Source organism: Triplophysa rosa, linkage group LG9 (genome assembly GCF_024868665.1).
Source record: "Triplophysa rosa linkage group LG9, Trosa_1v2, whole genome shotgun sequence".
In the NCBI taxonomy this organism is placed as follows: Eukaryota; Metazoa; Chordata; class Actinopteri; order Cypriniformes; family Nemacheilidae; genus Triplophysa; species Triplophysa rosa.
Window position 1 is genome coordinate 8,113,196 of NC_079898.1, and position 14,507 is coordinate 8,127,702.

The 14,507-nt window shown below is 38.7% G+C and overlaps 2 protein-coding genes across 2 annotated transcripts; one reads left to right on the forward strand and one right to left on the reverse strand.

Moving 5' to 3' along the window:
- Positions 1-3,361: 3,361 nt before the first annotated feature.
- On the reverse strand, positions 3,362-6,868 carry hcar1-3 (hydroxycarboxylic acid receptor 1-3). Its single transcript, XM_057342514.1, has 2 exons — positions 6,738-6,868; positions 3,362-5,924 (listed from the first exon to the last, which is right to left on the reverse strand). The coding sequence occupies exon 2, from the start codon at positions 5,914-5,916 to the stop codon at positions 4,939-4,941; it is 978 nt and encodes a 325-aa protein (XP_057198497.1). The 5' UTR covers positions 5,917-5,924; positions 6,738-6,868; the 3' UTR covers positions 3,362-4,938.
- A 6,857-nt stretch (positions 6,869-13,725) lies between these two features.
- On the forward strand, positions 13,726-14,457 carry LOC130559261 (transmembrane protein 229B-like; the record flags this gene model as incomplete). The annotated part of the gene is made up of 1 exon (XM_057342229.1): positions 13,726-14,457. A coding segment is annotated over one exon (483 nt), but the record flags the coding sequence as incomplete, so codon positions are not given.
- Between the last annotated feature and the right edge of the window lie 50 nt (positions 14,458-14,507).

A 14,507-nucleotide genomic window follows, 5' to 3' on the forward strand; every position in this document is an offset into this window, starting at 1 on the left:
TCAGGGTGATGGAGAGGGTACGGTAATGGATGGAGGCACGGTTAAGTGGTTTTCCTGTTACGGATTGCTGGATACTCTGTGAGACCCGGTTCTTACTCTCTATGCTATAGACATACTGAAAAACTGAGCTGTTAGCTTGTAAGCATTGCAATACTTCTCTCCAAGTGATTTTAAAAAGAGGACAGTCAGCACTGTGGCAATGCTGGGGGAAAAAAACATAAGATAAAAACCCCACTGATAACCAGGACAGTCCGGATGGCCCTTTGTCCCCGCTTGCCTTTATCCATCTGGCGAGAATGTAAGACGCAAGAGATGCGCACGGAGCAAAAGATCAGGAGCATTAGCGGCACAAAAAACTCTAAGATAAACACACCATGATGCAGGAGGATACCCGGTGATAGATTTTTATCACTAGTGAAACTTCTGCAATGGGAGTAGTTGTTGTTTGTGTTTAGAAGGTTTTTGGCCAGCAAAGGGATCCACAAAGCTATCACAACGGCCCAGATGAGGCAGGCAACCCGGCTGCTTGTTTTGAGGATATGTAATTGATTTTGTGATGCGGATGGACCACTTTAAAGTAGAAGTCAAATGCCACAGCAGTCATGAACGCAATGCTGGCTGAGCGGTTGACGGCCACCATGAATAGATTGATCCGACACCAGGCATCTCTGAATATCCATGTCTCACCACGCAAGTAGTTGTCGATGCGGTAGGGTAGACTCAGGAGGAGCAGGAAGTCGGACAGAATTAGGTTGAAAATGAATGTGACATTGGTCCCCCAGGATTGCATATTTTTGCACATGGTTAATGTTCCTGCTTCATAGTGCAGTTGATAATTTAAGCATCACACAAAATACCATGAGTAGAAGGCAGTAATAAGGAGGATAGTCCAAAAGCAATGAACTGTAGGAACAATGGTTACTATGCACTATGCAATAATATTTGGAGCATATTAGGAAGAATATCTTTGGAAATTGCTTAGGAAAAAATGAAATTGGTGATTAATGAAGAGTAATGAAACATTGGCAACTTGGCAAAGTTCTACACTAAAGTAATAATAATTAAGAGCATTTCTAAGGCCATTTGTTTATAATTTAGCTTGTAGTGCTTAGTAAATTGTGGTATGTCAAATTCGAGTAGCAAAACTGTGCAAGCTATACAGTATAGAATGGTAAAAAAAATCTGCACATCTGCACAACAAACTTGATTCGAACTTCAAACTAGCTTTAAAAAACCTCAAAAACCTTAACCTCAACTGATTCTACCCATTTGATCTGTACCCAGAATTCTCATCTTGAAGCACTTCCTATATCACACTTCCTGTTAGTTCAAGTTTATCAAGATTAGACTTGTAAAACTTGTAAAAGACTTTGAACACATTGCTTGCAAATATGTATATGAAGAGTTTGGTTCCAAAATGAGATAACTCCATTTTTAAAACATTTCAAAAATCAAGTTTTTTTTTATTGTGCATTCCAATTAATATCAATTTAACTGCAGTTGGTTTGTTTTGATTTAAGCCATAATAACTAAAAAGCTACAGCTAACTAACACAATAAAACACAATAAAAACATGATAACATTATAAAAAACATGATTTAAAAAAAGTTATCTCATTTGGGAACCAAACTCTTCATATGTTAACTGACGACATGGTGCAAGTTACCCACTAGAGATAATGCACAGTTCACGGATCAGTATACAACAAACACTGTTTCTCATCTTGTACTTTATTTGTAAGTGTAATTTTATCGTCTTTGGTTTTAAATTATTTTGCTTAAATTATGGTATAATTCTGAGCTACAGAATTGGATTAGATCTAACATTTTCTCAAACTCATGTTAAATTTTTAGGCAATTCAAGCACAATTATTCTATAAACATTGTGCAAATGTTTATTTTTTTGTGTGTTACTTACCAGATTTATCTGGTTATCTTGAATCTTTACTCAGGACTCCAAATTAAGCACATTAAGATGTAGACAGAGTGTGAGAATAAATGCCTCAGCATAAATGTAAATTTCTGATTAGAGTGCAACAACCAACCCAGTACCTGCCTCAATGCAAATGTCATGATGACATCATACAGGAAGCGAAGTTTTAGCCGATTCTGAGGCATTCTGAAATGCTCCTACAAACTTTTGTTTCTTTTACTCTTCTTGTCTTTTTGTTTGCTATCTTTCTTTCCAGATAATTTGCTTGTCAACTCTCTTTGAGAGCGCAGAGTTCTGTACCATGTAGCTGAACAAACTGTGGGTTTCAGGATTAGTTTTTGACAAAAGCAAATCAGCTAAATAATGGTACATGATGCAGCTCATCAAATTTCTCTGTCAATTTAGGCTTTGATCCTAAAGCTAAGTTCAGTCAATGTTTGTGTGCACATAAAAGAGTGATGTCGTCAACTAACAGTCAAACGCGTGCAACATGGATGGAGGGAGTTACGTACATTTCTCAGGAAATAGGGGCAAATATGCACAAAAATTTCCATCAAAAAACTACTTTTTACTGATATGCAAAAGTTGTGGTTATATACAATCAATGAGAAGTCAACCCTCCCATTTTCCCAGGATTCTATCATATTTTACTGTTCTATCCCACTATCATCCCATTTAAATTTTTTACTGTATTTCTCTCATATTTTTTAATCTTTGTAAAAAAACACTGGCCGTGTTTGATGTGTTTGCTACCTTTGTCTCCAGTAAAGCAGGCGGCACTATGGACCACTTCGAATGACCTAATCAACGCTGGCCCAGAAGAACTTACTGTTTTAGATTTTAACAGTACACAAACGTTTGAACAAAATATAACCAACAGAACATTTATAACGGGATGTTAAACAATTCTTCATGATTTGATTACATATGTGAGATTTAAATAAAAGCTCAAACCAGACATGATTCTGGAACGGTGCCTTAAATCTACTTCTTTCTTCTTTGCGAACAGACTGAGGGGGACCCCAACCAAAAAGGGACAAACCCAACAGTTTGGTTAAATTAACCCACATATTGTTAATATTTAACCCAACAACAGGTTAAAACAACCCAGCATAGGTTAATTAATAACCCAACGGTCGGGTTCGTCCCTTTTTGACCCAACGCTGGGTTGTAAATAATCCAGAGCAAAGTCTCTTCCATTATCGTGTGTAACAACCACCACTGGGTCACTAAAAGCACTTAAATTGAATGATGAATGACTTTTTTAGTTTGTGATATCTATTACATGTATCATACTTTTAGACCAAATGGCATTAAAGACATTTTGATATTGTTTATTGACCACGTTCAATTTTCAATAGAAAGTAGCGAAAGAGTATGCTGTTCTCTTATATCTGATTTTTTTTTATCAAGAACACTCGGAAGAGTGTTCTGTATAGATAAGTAACCAACATTAGTAAACAATGTGTATTTTTATTTCACTAATACTTTAGTCAGACATAGTAAAATTATAATAATTTACATTGATATTGGGATAGTCTCTTAAAGGCACAGTTCAACATGTCATCATTTACTCAACCTCTGGTTGTTCCAAACATGTATAAATTTCTTTGTTCTGCTGAAAATAAAGAATGTCAGTAACCAAGCAGATATCATACTCCATTTACTGCCATAGAAAATAAATACTATGGGAGTCAATGGGGGAGGAGATCTGTTTGGTTACTGACATTCTTCCAAATATCTTCCTGTACAACCAGAATAAGAATTAATCAGAATTGATAGAAAGTTTAAGGATTATCACAAATGCCAAACAAAGAGATGTTATGATGCTGAAAACATCATGCAAACATGAAGAAATATTTACAATTCTGCGCTATTTCTGAGATTAAAGCGTCTGTGTGACATTACGGCAGCTCACATAGTGAAGCATTCCAAATAAATAGGCCTAGTTTGAAATTCACAGTCATTTTGTTACTTTAACTTTTTTATAATGATTCATAATAAATTCATTTGCATAACAATACAGTTTTATTTATGCATTTTGCCAGGCGCTTTGATCAAACCTGACTTACAGTGTGTTCAAATTTGATTTGCACTGCATGTGTATTCCTGGGTATCAAACCTACAACCTTTCAAGCTTGTAATGCAATGCTCGACCATTTGAGATGGCAGGCAAGGGGAAGTCAACAACAATCCTGCATGAATTGTTTTCCAATTCCATTTGGTGATGCCTGCTGGGACAGGCTCCAGTCCGCTATGACCCTCAGAGGACAAAAAGATTTGAAAAATGGATGGATGGAATAAAAATGCTTCAAACGGGAAAGTTTGTTAAGTAATACAACATTTTGAACATTTTGAACAGAAAGGTAAGACAATGCCAAGATGCGATTCGTATACGGATCTATAGACGCTGTATTAAACAGTGCTTGTGTAACAACGCCCCCAAACGTGAAAACATTGCTGGAAATATGATAGTTAAGTGTTGTCTCATAAATGACAGCAAATTCCAGTAATGGCGGGAAATAGTTGTTTTGGTCTATTTTCTTTCTTTTAGGACTACACATTTCAGTCTATTTGCAAACCTGAAAATTGTTATATTGTTTCATTTTATTTATTCATTTAATTTATCATTTTGTATTTATAATAATATTATTTTACATACTTTTTATGTATTATTTATCATATTTTATCATAAAAGTGTAGGGATGTGTGAACCCATCTATATATCTATGGTATCCATCCATCTAATTCATCCATCCATCAAATCTATCGAATCCCTCCATCCACCCATCCATCCATCCATCCAGTGTGGACCCAATGCTGCCATGTTGTACAGAAAAAGTCAAGATGTCCAAACAAACATGGCAGTGCTTTAATAGGTAGTGAGACATTGCGAGTCGTCCTTTAAAATGACTCATTTATAATTATATTTTAAACTGTGATACATGCAGTCCAATGCCTGATCAATCCCCATCCACATCATCCTGTGTAGTCCAAGCCCAGTTCTCAGTCACTGCCGCTGTATGTGCTGCCCCGTCTGCTGAGCTGTAGCTGTATCACGCCAGTCCGGTTAAGAGTTGACTTCAAATAATTGCGAAATAAGGAACTGGAGAAGCAGTAGATGACTGGATCAAGAGCGCTGTTCAGATATGTGAATGCTATAGACATAGCAAACAACTGAGAGGTTATATTGTAAGCGTTGCAATACTTCTTTCCAAGTGGCTTTAAAAAGAGGGCAGTCAGCCCTGTGCCAATGCTGGGGAAAAAACAAAAGACAAAAACCCCAACGATAACCAGAACTGTGCGAATAGCCCTTTGTCCCCGCTTGTCTTTGTCCATCTGGCGAGAACGCAGGATGCATGCAATGCGCACAGAGCAAAAGATCAGCAGTATTAGAGGCACAAAAAACTCTAAGATAAACACACCATAATGCAGGCGAATACCTAGTGATGGATTCTTATAATTACTGAAACTTCTGCAATGGGAGTTGTTGTTGTTTGTGTTTAGAAGGTGGTTGGTCAGCAAAGGGATCCTCAGGGCTATCACAGTGGCCCAGATGAGGCAGGCAACCCCGGCTGCTTGTTTTGAGGATATGTGATTGATTTTGTGATGCGGATGCACCACTTTAAAGTAGCGGTCAAAAGCCACGGCAGTCATGAACGCAATGCTGGCTGAACGGTTCACAGCCAGCATAAATAGGTTGATCCGACACCAGGCTTCTCCGAATATCCATGTCTCGCCGCGTACGAAGTTGTCGACGCGGAAAGGTAGACTCAGGAGGAGCAAGAAGTCGGACAGAATTAGGTTGAAGAGAAATGTAACGTTGGTCCTCCAGGATTGCATATTTTTGCAGAAAACATATAATGCCATGATGTTCCCAGGCAGACCGAGTAACATCTCTATGATTAGCACCGGAGGAAGGACCGATGCCACCAAGTTGTGAGTTGAGCCATTGCAGTGATGTTCAGGGCCGTTTGCGGTCATGGTTTTTTCTGAAAGAAAGTGCAAGTAAAGGGTTTAGGTTTAAAACATCATTACTGTTCCTCGTTTATAATGCAGTCGACAATCTTAGTGGCACACGAAACACCATCAACAACAGCAGTAGGAGACGGTAGAATGGAATAACTAGTTGCTATCCATTTTGCAATAATGTTTGGAGCATATGAGGAAGAATATCTGTGGAAATTGCGAAGAAAAAAACATTGACTGACAACAGCTTTGTGGTTAGTGATACAAGCATTGGCAAGTATTTCATAGGAGCATACAAAGGAAATGATCCATCTTGTTTTAGTTTGACTTCAAATGAGTCACAAATTAGTCACAGAACAGTGAATTCAAAGTAGATTCTAGCTTCAGTAATACTAAAAAGTAGTAATCTAGTTTCAGATTATTATCGATTTGATTTGTACCCAGAATTCTATTCTTACAGCACTGCCCATTGCGTGCCACATTTGGAGTGATTGGCTTCCTCTAATTTAAACTGTTTCAACATCAGACTTGTTAAACCGCCTTAAGTTTGTAAATATGTGCTCTGTTAACAGCTCTGAAGACAGGATGCAAGTTAGCAGCAAGAGATAAATACAGTTCACACAATAATATAATGTACAACAAGACATTATGTTTAGTAATGTTTAATGCTATCATTTCATCTGACAGTTCATCTCTTAACTGGTTTGAAATTTTGTTATCTTCTTAAACTAAAGAATGGGTTTAGATCTAACATTTGTCTCAAACTAATATGGAAATAAGGAATTCAAGCACATAAACATTGTACAACAACACAGTAACAACGTATTTTCACTTACCAGAGTTAACTCCAGACTAGTTTGCTGAATCAAGCACATCGAGATGTAAGCCGAGACAAAGAAGAAAACTGCCTCAGCACAAGAGCAGATTTCTGGTGTGAGGGCAACAAACATCCAGAACTTGCTTAAAAGCGAACTTCCCCTGTTTTGTCATGATGACATCATACGAGAAAAAGTGATGTCCAATTCTGAGGCATTCTAAAATGCTCACACAAACTTGTTTCTTTGTTTGTCTTTTTTCTTTCTTTCTTATGCTTTCTTATTAAACAAGCAGTGATGCTTTCTTTTTTCCCATATAAAATGTAAAACATTTATGTTGGTTATATCACTTTCAGTTTTTCATTATATTTACATATATATTTTAAGTTCATTTTAAAACTTTAAGCATTTTTTATATGTGTGAACCATCTTTACCAATAGCCTACAGTATAATTCTAAACTTACGCAAGTAGGGGAGACCGGGTATGGTTGTAACACGGGTCAGTTGTAACACTTCCAATCTCTCCAATCAGGAACTAGTTACAAATCACCTGATTCACTTCACACATGCTCAGTTAAGTCCTTATTTCACATGCGAGAAAGTAGAGCAGTGTGGCAGACACAGCCGGTGTTAGAGGGAAAAATCTAAATTTGAGGTAAGAAAGTAAGTTTTTTTACTCATCTTATTTTTGTGATGGCAATGCCTGATGTGTAATTAAACTAATCAAAGTAAAATTATGTTAATTGTGTATCTGCGTCGATGTTTTTCATGCAAGTTGTTCATGCTAATGTTTTAGCAGTTAGCTGTAAGGTGAGCTAATTCATGGCTATAAGACTCTGGGTCAGTTGTAACAACAAGACTCTGGGTTAGTTGTAACATCATTGAAACATGTTACAACCAACCCCAAGCAAATTTAGTTGAATTTTTATGTTTTAATTTCAGTATGCCTAGGTATTGGAAGAGACAGACAGACAGAGGGGTGTCTCTTGAGATTTTGAAGAGAGCATCAGATGATGTGAAACAGCTTGGAAAGTCCTGAATTCAAAAATTCGAAGCCAAAAGAAGGTTGGGTTAAGTGTTTGACCTGTTCTCTGTGGGCCCATGAAGCCTGCACTCCAGGAGTGCCATACATATGTCACCACTGTGACTCTGATTGTGACTAACAATGTATTACAAACACAAACAATGTGTTACAATTTTATGTTATTATGGACAGTACTGTGACTGCCTTTATCAAACATGTTTACACACACAGACATACACGATGTTCAAATGTAATGCTATTATAGACAATACTGTGACTGACATTAACAAACATGTTTACACACACAAACAATGTTCAAGTGTTCATGTTTAATTTTATTCATTTTATTATGGTCATTAATGTGACAGAGTTACAAACTTACACACACACACACACATGAATGTTAGCTGTTCAGTTTTATGAGGATAATGCTAATGTAACACACACACACACACACACACAAATAGTGTTCAATTGTTGAAGCTGATGCACATTTGCAAATTTTATTCAGCTTTGTAACACACACACACTCACACTAGTTACACTAAAAAGTCAGTGTTAAATAAAAAGCTTTAATATCCATTTTTTTGTCATAATTCTTATTACATTTTGTTACATATTACCCCGGTGGATATTCTATTGTTACATCTTACCCCAGGGTATGTTACAACTAACCCAGACTATGGGGTGATTTGTAACATGTCACTCCTTGTGTTTGAAACTAAACCATGCTTTTTCTGTTTGTGCTGCAAAGATAACAGCTATGTTATTTAATAGCAGACACTTGAAACTAGTTTGATTTGCATTTTGAAGGCACTGGCTTAAAAAAACTCCAAGATGCAGACAGAAATGTAAAAAATGTTACAACCATACCCGGTCTCCCCTACCTGACATCAAGTCAGATTTTTTATGTTCAGTATTAAATTCAAAGAATGAATCAAGAGCAAGGAAATTTGCTTCATCCATAAGAAAGACAAAAGCAGGAGTATAACTTCTCGAGGACTCAAGTCTGAAACTTGACAGTCTGGCATGGAAACATATTGGGTTTCTGTTGGATGACACAACTGCGTGCTTATTCACACTTTCAGAAAGTGTTCATGCTAATTACAGCCCTACAACAGTTTTTTTTCAATTTTTGTGTGTGCATGTGTGAAAGCGAGAAAGAATTTGCATTGGACTCTGTTCCCGCTTGGCCTGCTAGTCTGTACTCATCACTCATTTGAATTTTGATTACTGTGAAAAGCAAACATCAGAGATATATTAATGGCAGCAGTGCAGCTTTTGTTTGTCATGGAGTTAACAGCCTCCCCTCTATGAACTCAAAGCGATCTTTCATAGTAATGTGCTTGTCTGTGCTATTTTTGGTTAAAGTGTCATTGGTCTTTAGTGCAACATTGTTTATCCTGGAAACCGGATGTAGCATGGGCCTGAGAAAATATATTGGTTTTGAAATTTCATATTTTGTACGTGTGCTATGATACTGAAAAAGGAAACACCCAATCTCTTAATGGGCAACCAAACATGTCTCATTTCAACAAAAATCACATCTGCATCTTAAAGGCCCTTGAGATAGCTTTGGTTTATTTGCCATCTTGGTTATGACTGAATGTTCACGACTGCAAGCTTTTAACATCAACCTCACTGATATCACCATCATGTCTTCTGGGAAGTGTATGACTCGTTTGGTGTTACATGGAAGTACAGGCCTTATAATGGCAAAAGTGAGTAAATGATGACAAAATGTTTGGTAAAATATTTTTTAAATGGCACCAATTCCCATTTTTCATGACAGGCCGCTGGCCTGTACATGTCTTCAAGCTGCCTGATAAGCACCAATGAGTGGGCCTATCAAAACTTCTCAAATACACCCTATTCTAATATATCTGTTTACATCTCCCGATGCCATATAAGAGGTAGTATGCTTAGGGTCCCCGCCCTTTCGCCTCTTTATTTCTGCACAGCTCGATGAGGATGTCACTGATAGCGCGGCTTAATATTTAGCCATTGTGCTCCCAAGTCTAGAGAACATAAGCACAAACAGGGAAATATCATAGAGCCAGAAGCTGCGGTGTGCTTTTGGGTTGGATGAATTGAAGATGGAGTCTAGAAAGTTGCTGGTGAGAAGGCCAAGCCCTAAGTGTAATGGTGAGTCTTGAGTGGTTTATGAAACAATTTAAACTGTTTAAAGGATGTTTAGGAGATAGTAGCGTGACCTATGAGGAACCACCTTGCTCTCATGTACAGCATCCGAACAGTGAATAACAACATACCTGCAATGACAAGATCTACGTCTATTAAGAGAAGTCTAGAAGAAAACTTGATGGCTTTATTTTGACTGAATGCAAAAATTGTGTGGTTGAAGGGAACAGCTTCTCTAAGAAATGGGCCTAGCGTTCATGTAAAGCATTTAAGAACAGTCATTTCATTACAGTTAAATCTTTCCTCTATGTTTCTGCAGCCTGATCAAGAGACAGATAATCTATCAATGACTGTTTTATGTCTCTTGAACCCTATGTACTTTCTGACATGATAGTAAGAAAGTTTAGTGGTTTTAGTTTTATACAGACTAAAGTAAAGTGTAAAGTAGACCAACTTAACCAGCTTGACAACTTAACCAGCTTGACCAGAATTGGTGACCAACTTGAACTAACTTTAAAGGTGCCATGAATTAAAACCACAATTTTAACCCGAGCTTTTGTTATATAAGAGGGAATCGTATTCACGCGAACATCATGTAAGTGTCAGAACTGAAAACGCCCTTGTTACTGAGATTACAACTGTTATTGACACCAGGCCCAGCGAACGGCAGGTTCTGGAATGTACATTGATAGGTTGAACACCGATTCCACAGAAAGAATATCAACGACTACTTCTCTAGCCCCACCCACTGGTTCACGAATGACAGAACTGAAGTAACACAAGTGGCGTGGAACCAGATAGAGCGAGCAAGCAATAAACAAATATGCAGTTAAAGATAGCTAAATATTGTGCCATCCCTGGTTGTGGAAGAACACAGTCGCTGCATAACCTTCCTTCAGATTCCGATATTAGGAATGCGTGGTTAAAGTTTATTTTTAAAGACGTTCCAGCTCACGTGGGAAAAACGTGGAGCGTTTGATGGTTTCATTTCTCTGAGGATTCCTTCGTGAACAAGGCACAGATCGACGCTGGATTTGCGGAGAGACTAAAATTAAAAAGCAGTGCTGTGCCGTCAATATTGGATCTGATAGGAATGGCGCAGCAATCTTATGTGCTTTGTTAGAGATCGCTTGATATGCCCACGGGATTAAGTTAGTATTACCTGTGGACCTGTAACGTTAGTCATTTGCAATAATTGCAAGGCGGGATCCCGAATCGGGATCTCTGTGATTTGGCGGGCTCATATGTAATTTTTCAAGGTTTTATCCATCGTTTGCAAATAATGGAGGATGTTTTGAAGTGTTTTGGTATTATTTCGGGTGCTGGGTCATATCCATAAGTTACCAGGAGTCTCCCGTTTCTTTATTTCTCATGGAAACTCTTGTAACATTTGAGAACCGCGATCGCGGTGATCTTCTGTCCGGTTCGCGATCACGGGTCTCAAATGCTGACAGGTACAGTCATATATCATTAAACACGATACAACTATAGGCTATACAAACTATATGCAAAGCCTTGCCATCACATCCGGGAAATAAGTCAGTAAATTTGAGTAAAATCATCCCGTGCGTGAAATACTGATGTGGGGAGGTCATTTATAAATCACATGGGGTCCCCAGATAATGCTAATCTCGTGCGAATGGTGCTAATGTGTAACCTAACGTTACGTGTCTAACCAAATTCACAGAAGGCTCCAACTAAGTTTACTACGCAAACTGCTATCCAATCATAGCAGTGGGCGTTTACTTCCAAGTCTTCATGGCGGAACGCCCATTCAAACTGATCGTTTGGAGAGCCGGCCTCAAAACCCGGGTAGAAAATAGCCTATTACTTATTGATTTTGATGTTTTTGAATGTAAAAACCACGCGAACGTCATACTACAGTATAAAAAAATAAACAAGCCCAGTTCATCACACCTTTAATTCATAAAACCACCTTTGACTGATTCAAGTTAGAAACAAATGGAATATGTAAATTACATGATGCAGGATGTTCAGACTGAAAGCCTGTTAGTTTGCATTTCAGCTTATCTCAGGCTTGATCTGTCCTGTGGTTTAACACATCATCTTATCTCATTTCAGAAAAGCTTTGCTCCTACCAAGACGTTCATACGTCTATTACTATCAAGCAGTTAATCTGCCAGTTTCACTTCACAGCTGAGAGCTGTTGCAAAACAGGCAGATGGTAAACACAACAACATGCATGTATTCCTTTGCATAAGTATTAAAACAAGCTTCAGCAAAAATGAAGTCACAGCTCTGTTTCAATACTGTACCTGACTACCTATTAAAGGATTATCTTAAATTTAAGGCAGTATCCTAACAGTATCCATCTCCAGATACCTTTCAACAGGGGCATTCAACTTACAGAGTCGGACATTTTTGTTTAAACAAGCATTTTTTTATCAGGCTCCTCCATTTACATCCAGCAATAGCAGATAAAAATGTAACAACGCGTCAACTCAACGCGGACCGCAAGCGCTGTGATCGGTCTGTTTGAACCCCTCCCTCAGGTCAAAAAACTCAACGTCATGTTTACTCAAACGCATTTCCGAATGAATTATTTAAGTAAATTGTTTGTTCTTCTGTACTTAACATCTCAAGCTGCAACAAAAGTGACTGTTTACTTGCCGCTATCACTGCTAATGCTTCTCAAACGAGCTGCTTCTTATTTGGCTCTTGTCTTGGTTACACAAGCAACATGTGCGTGGACACTGACGCCTAATGGTCATTGCCTGTCGAAGCGGACAACGGCGCAGAAGTATAAATTTAAACCGACACGTAGCCTACAGCGTAGAGGCTACTGCGTAGGTCCTCCGCACGAGTATGAACTGAGCTTAAGAAGGCACAACAACGTCTACACTTCCTCCGCCGAGAGCAAGTCTCCCTCAAACCATCCTGACCACTAATAAAAAGATCATCGGTTCCCCTCTCCCCTCCATCCTGGACATTTTCCTCACACAATGCTCCAGCAAAGCCAACAGTATCGTGCAGGATCCCACCCACCCCTCCCATAGTCTCTTCCAGCTCCTACCATCAAGAAGACGATACCGGAGCATCAGAGCCCGCTCCGTCGGACTGCTCAACAGCTTTTTCCCCCAGGCTGTGAGAGCCCTGAACTCAACCTGCCCCCCTGTGAAACCCCATACAGAAAAACCCTTTTTGTGCAATTCTGAGTGTGCTACTCACAGGTGATTGGGCCTTCAAAACCACCTGTGTAACACGCTCTCCCCTATGTGCACTAGAAACCTTTTACACACACTGCTGTGTGTACACAATCTCACAAAAGAACATATGCTATGTTTACATGCTTGCACTACAAATCATCTTGCACTGTTCCCCAGCTATCTGCCTGACTTACAATGTTTACAATGTTCTCCTTGCAAATGTACAGTATTTATTTGTAGCATCTGCATATAGACTGTAGTATATTTAGTCACTCTCTCAGTAAATTAGTCGTTTAGTTTGTGTATAGGTTTATTCATGTTTTACTCCACTGTTGTTTGTCTGTATTTATGTAGCACTGTGGTCCTATGAGGCACGACATTAAAGCTCAACTTGAACTTGAACTGTATGTAAAGGAAATGTTAAAATCTATTTCTCAGATGTAATTTACTGATAAGTAGCTGTTGTGGTCATACTATCAGTGAGAAGATCAAATGGCTAGTTTACTGTTCTAATGTCTGTACCAGCTCACTGAAACTCAAAAATTGATTTGTTTGAAAAAACCCTCCGAAGTTTTCTCATTAAAGATAGATCTACTGGTTAATGATACAAGGTATAATCAATGACGGTATTCTAGAGATAAGCACCCTTGTGTTAACAAAAGACTATTTTCTGCCTGTGCAGACGGTGGTGTTGACACAGACGCTGAAGCTGATGAACAGATCACACTCTCACCCCTCTCACCTCTCGCCCGACTCTACATTTACGCCCTGCATGGGTGTCTCTGCGAGGTGGCGTTCACAGCAGCCTGGGACTGGTACTACACTCATGACCACAAACTAACCGGCCACACAAGCCTTTGGGCTCTGCTTATCTACAGCTCTGCCATCTTCTTCATGGAAGGTCTAAGTGCTCAGCTGCAGCAGCAACACTGCCCCCTACCAGTCAGGCTGACTGTGTACACGCTCTTCATTTATTCGTGGGAGTTTAGCTGGGGGTTTCTGCTAAGGCTGTTTGGAGCCTGTCCTTGGGACTATTCCGAATTCAGGTTTAACTTTATTGGTCTGGTAACACTTGAGTATGCTGTTCCCTGGGCCCTGGCTGCCCTTATAGCTGAGAAACATGTTATCAGGAACACTTTGAAGATACGTCTGGATAAGTAACCACCATGAAAAGACACTGTTTTTTTTATCTCATGGCACACATGACCTTAAAGACAGCTCAAACATGCATTTAAGTCTGGGATTAGCCTTAAGCCGTTTGTAAACTAACGGTACTGTTTAGCGCGTTGACAAATTTGTTATATGCTCTCCTACTTGTAAGTCGCTTTGGATAAAAGAGTCTGCAAAATGAATAAATGTAAATGTAAGCCTTGTCTGTGAAACCGGACAATAAACTATAAGTAATATGATCATCTATATTTGTATTGGGTTAGTACTGTATGATAAGTACATGATGCGGT

Bases quoted from the DNA above. Each gene is read 5' to 3' on its own strand.
- hcar1-3 (XM_057342514.1), bottom strand. From the start codon at position 5,916: ATGACCGCAAACGGCCCTGAACATCACTGCAATGGCTCAACTCACAAC.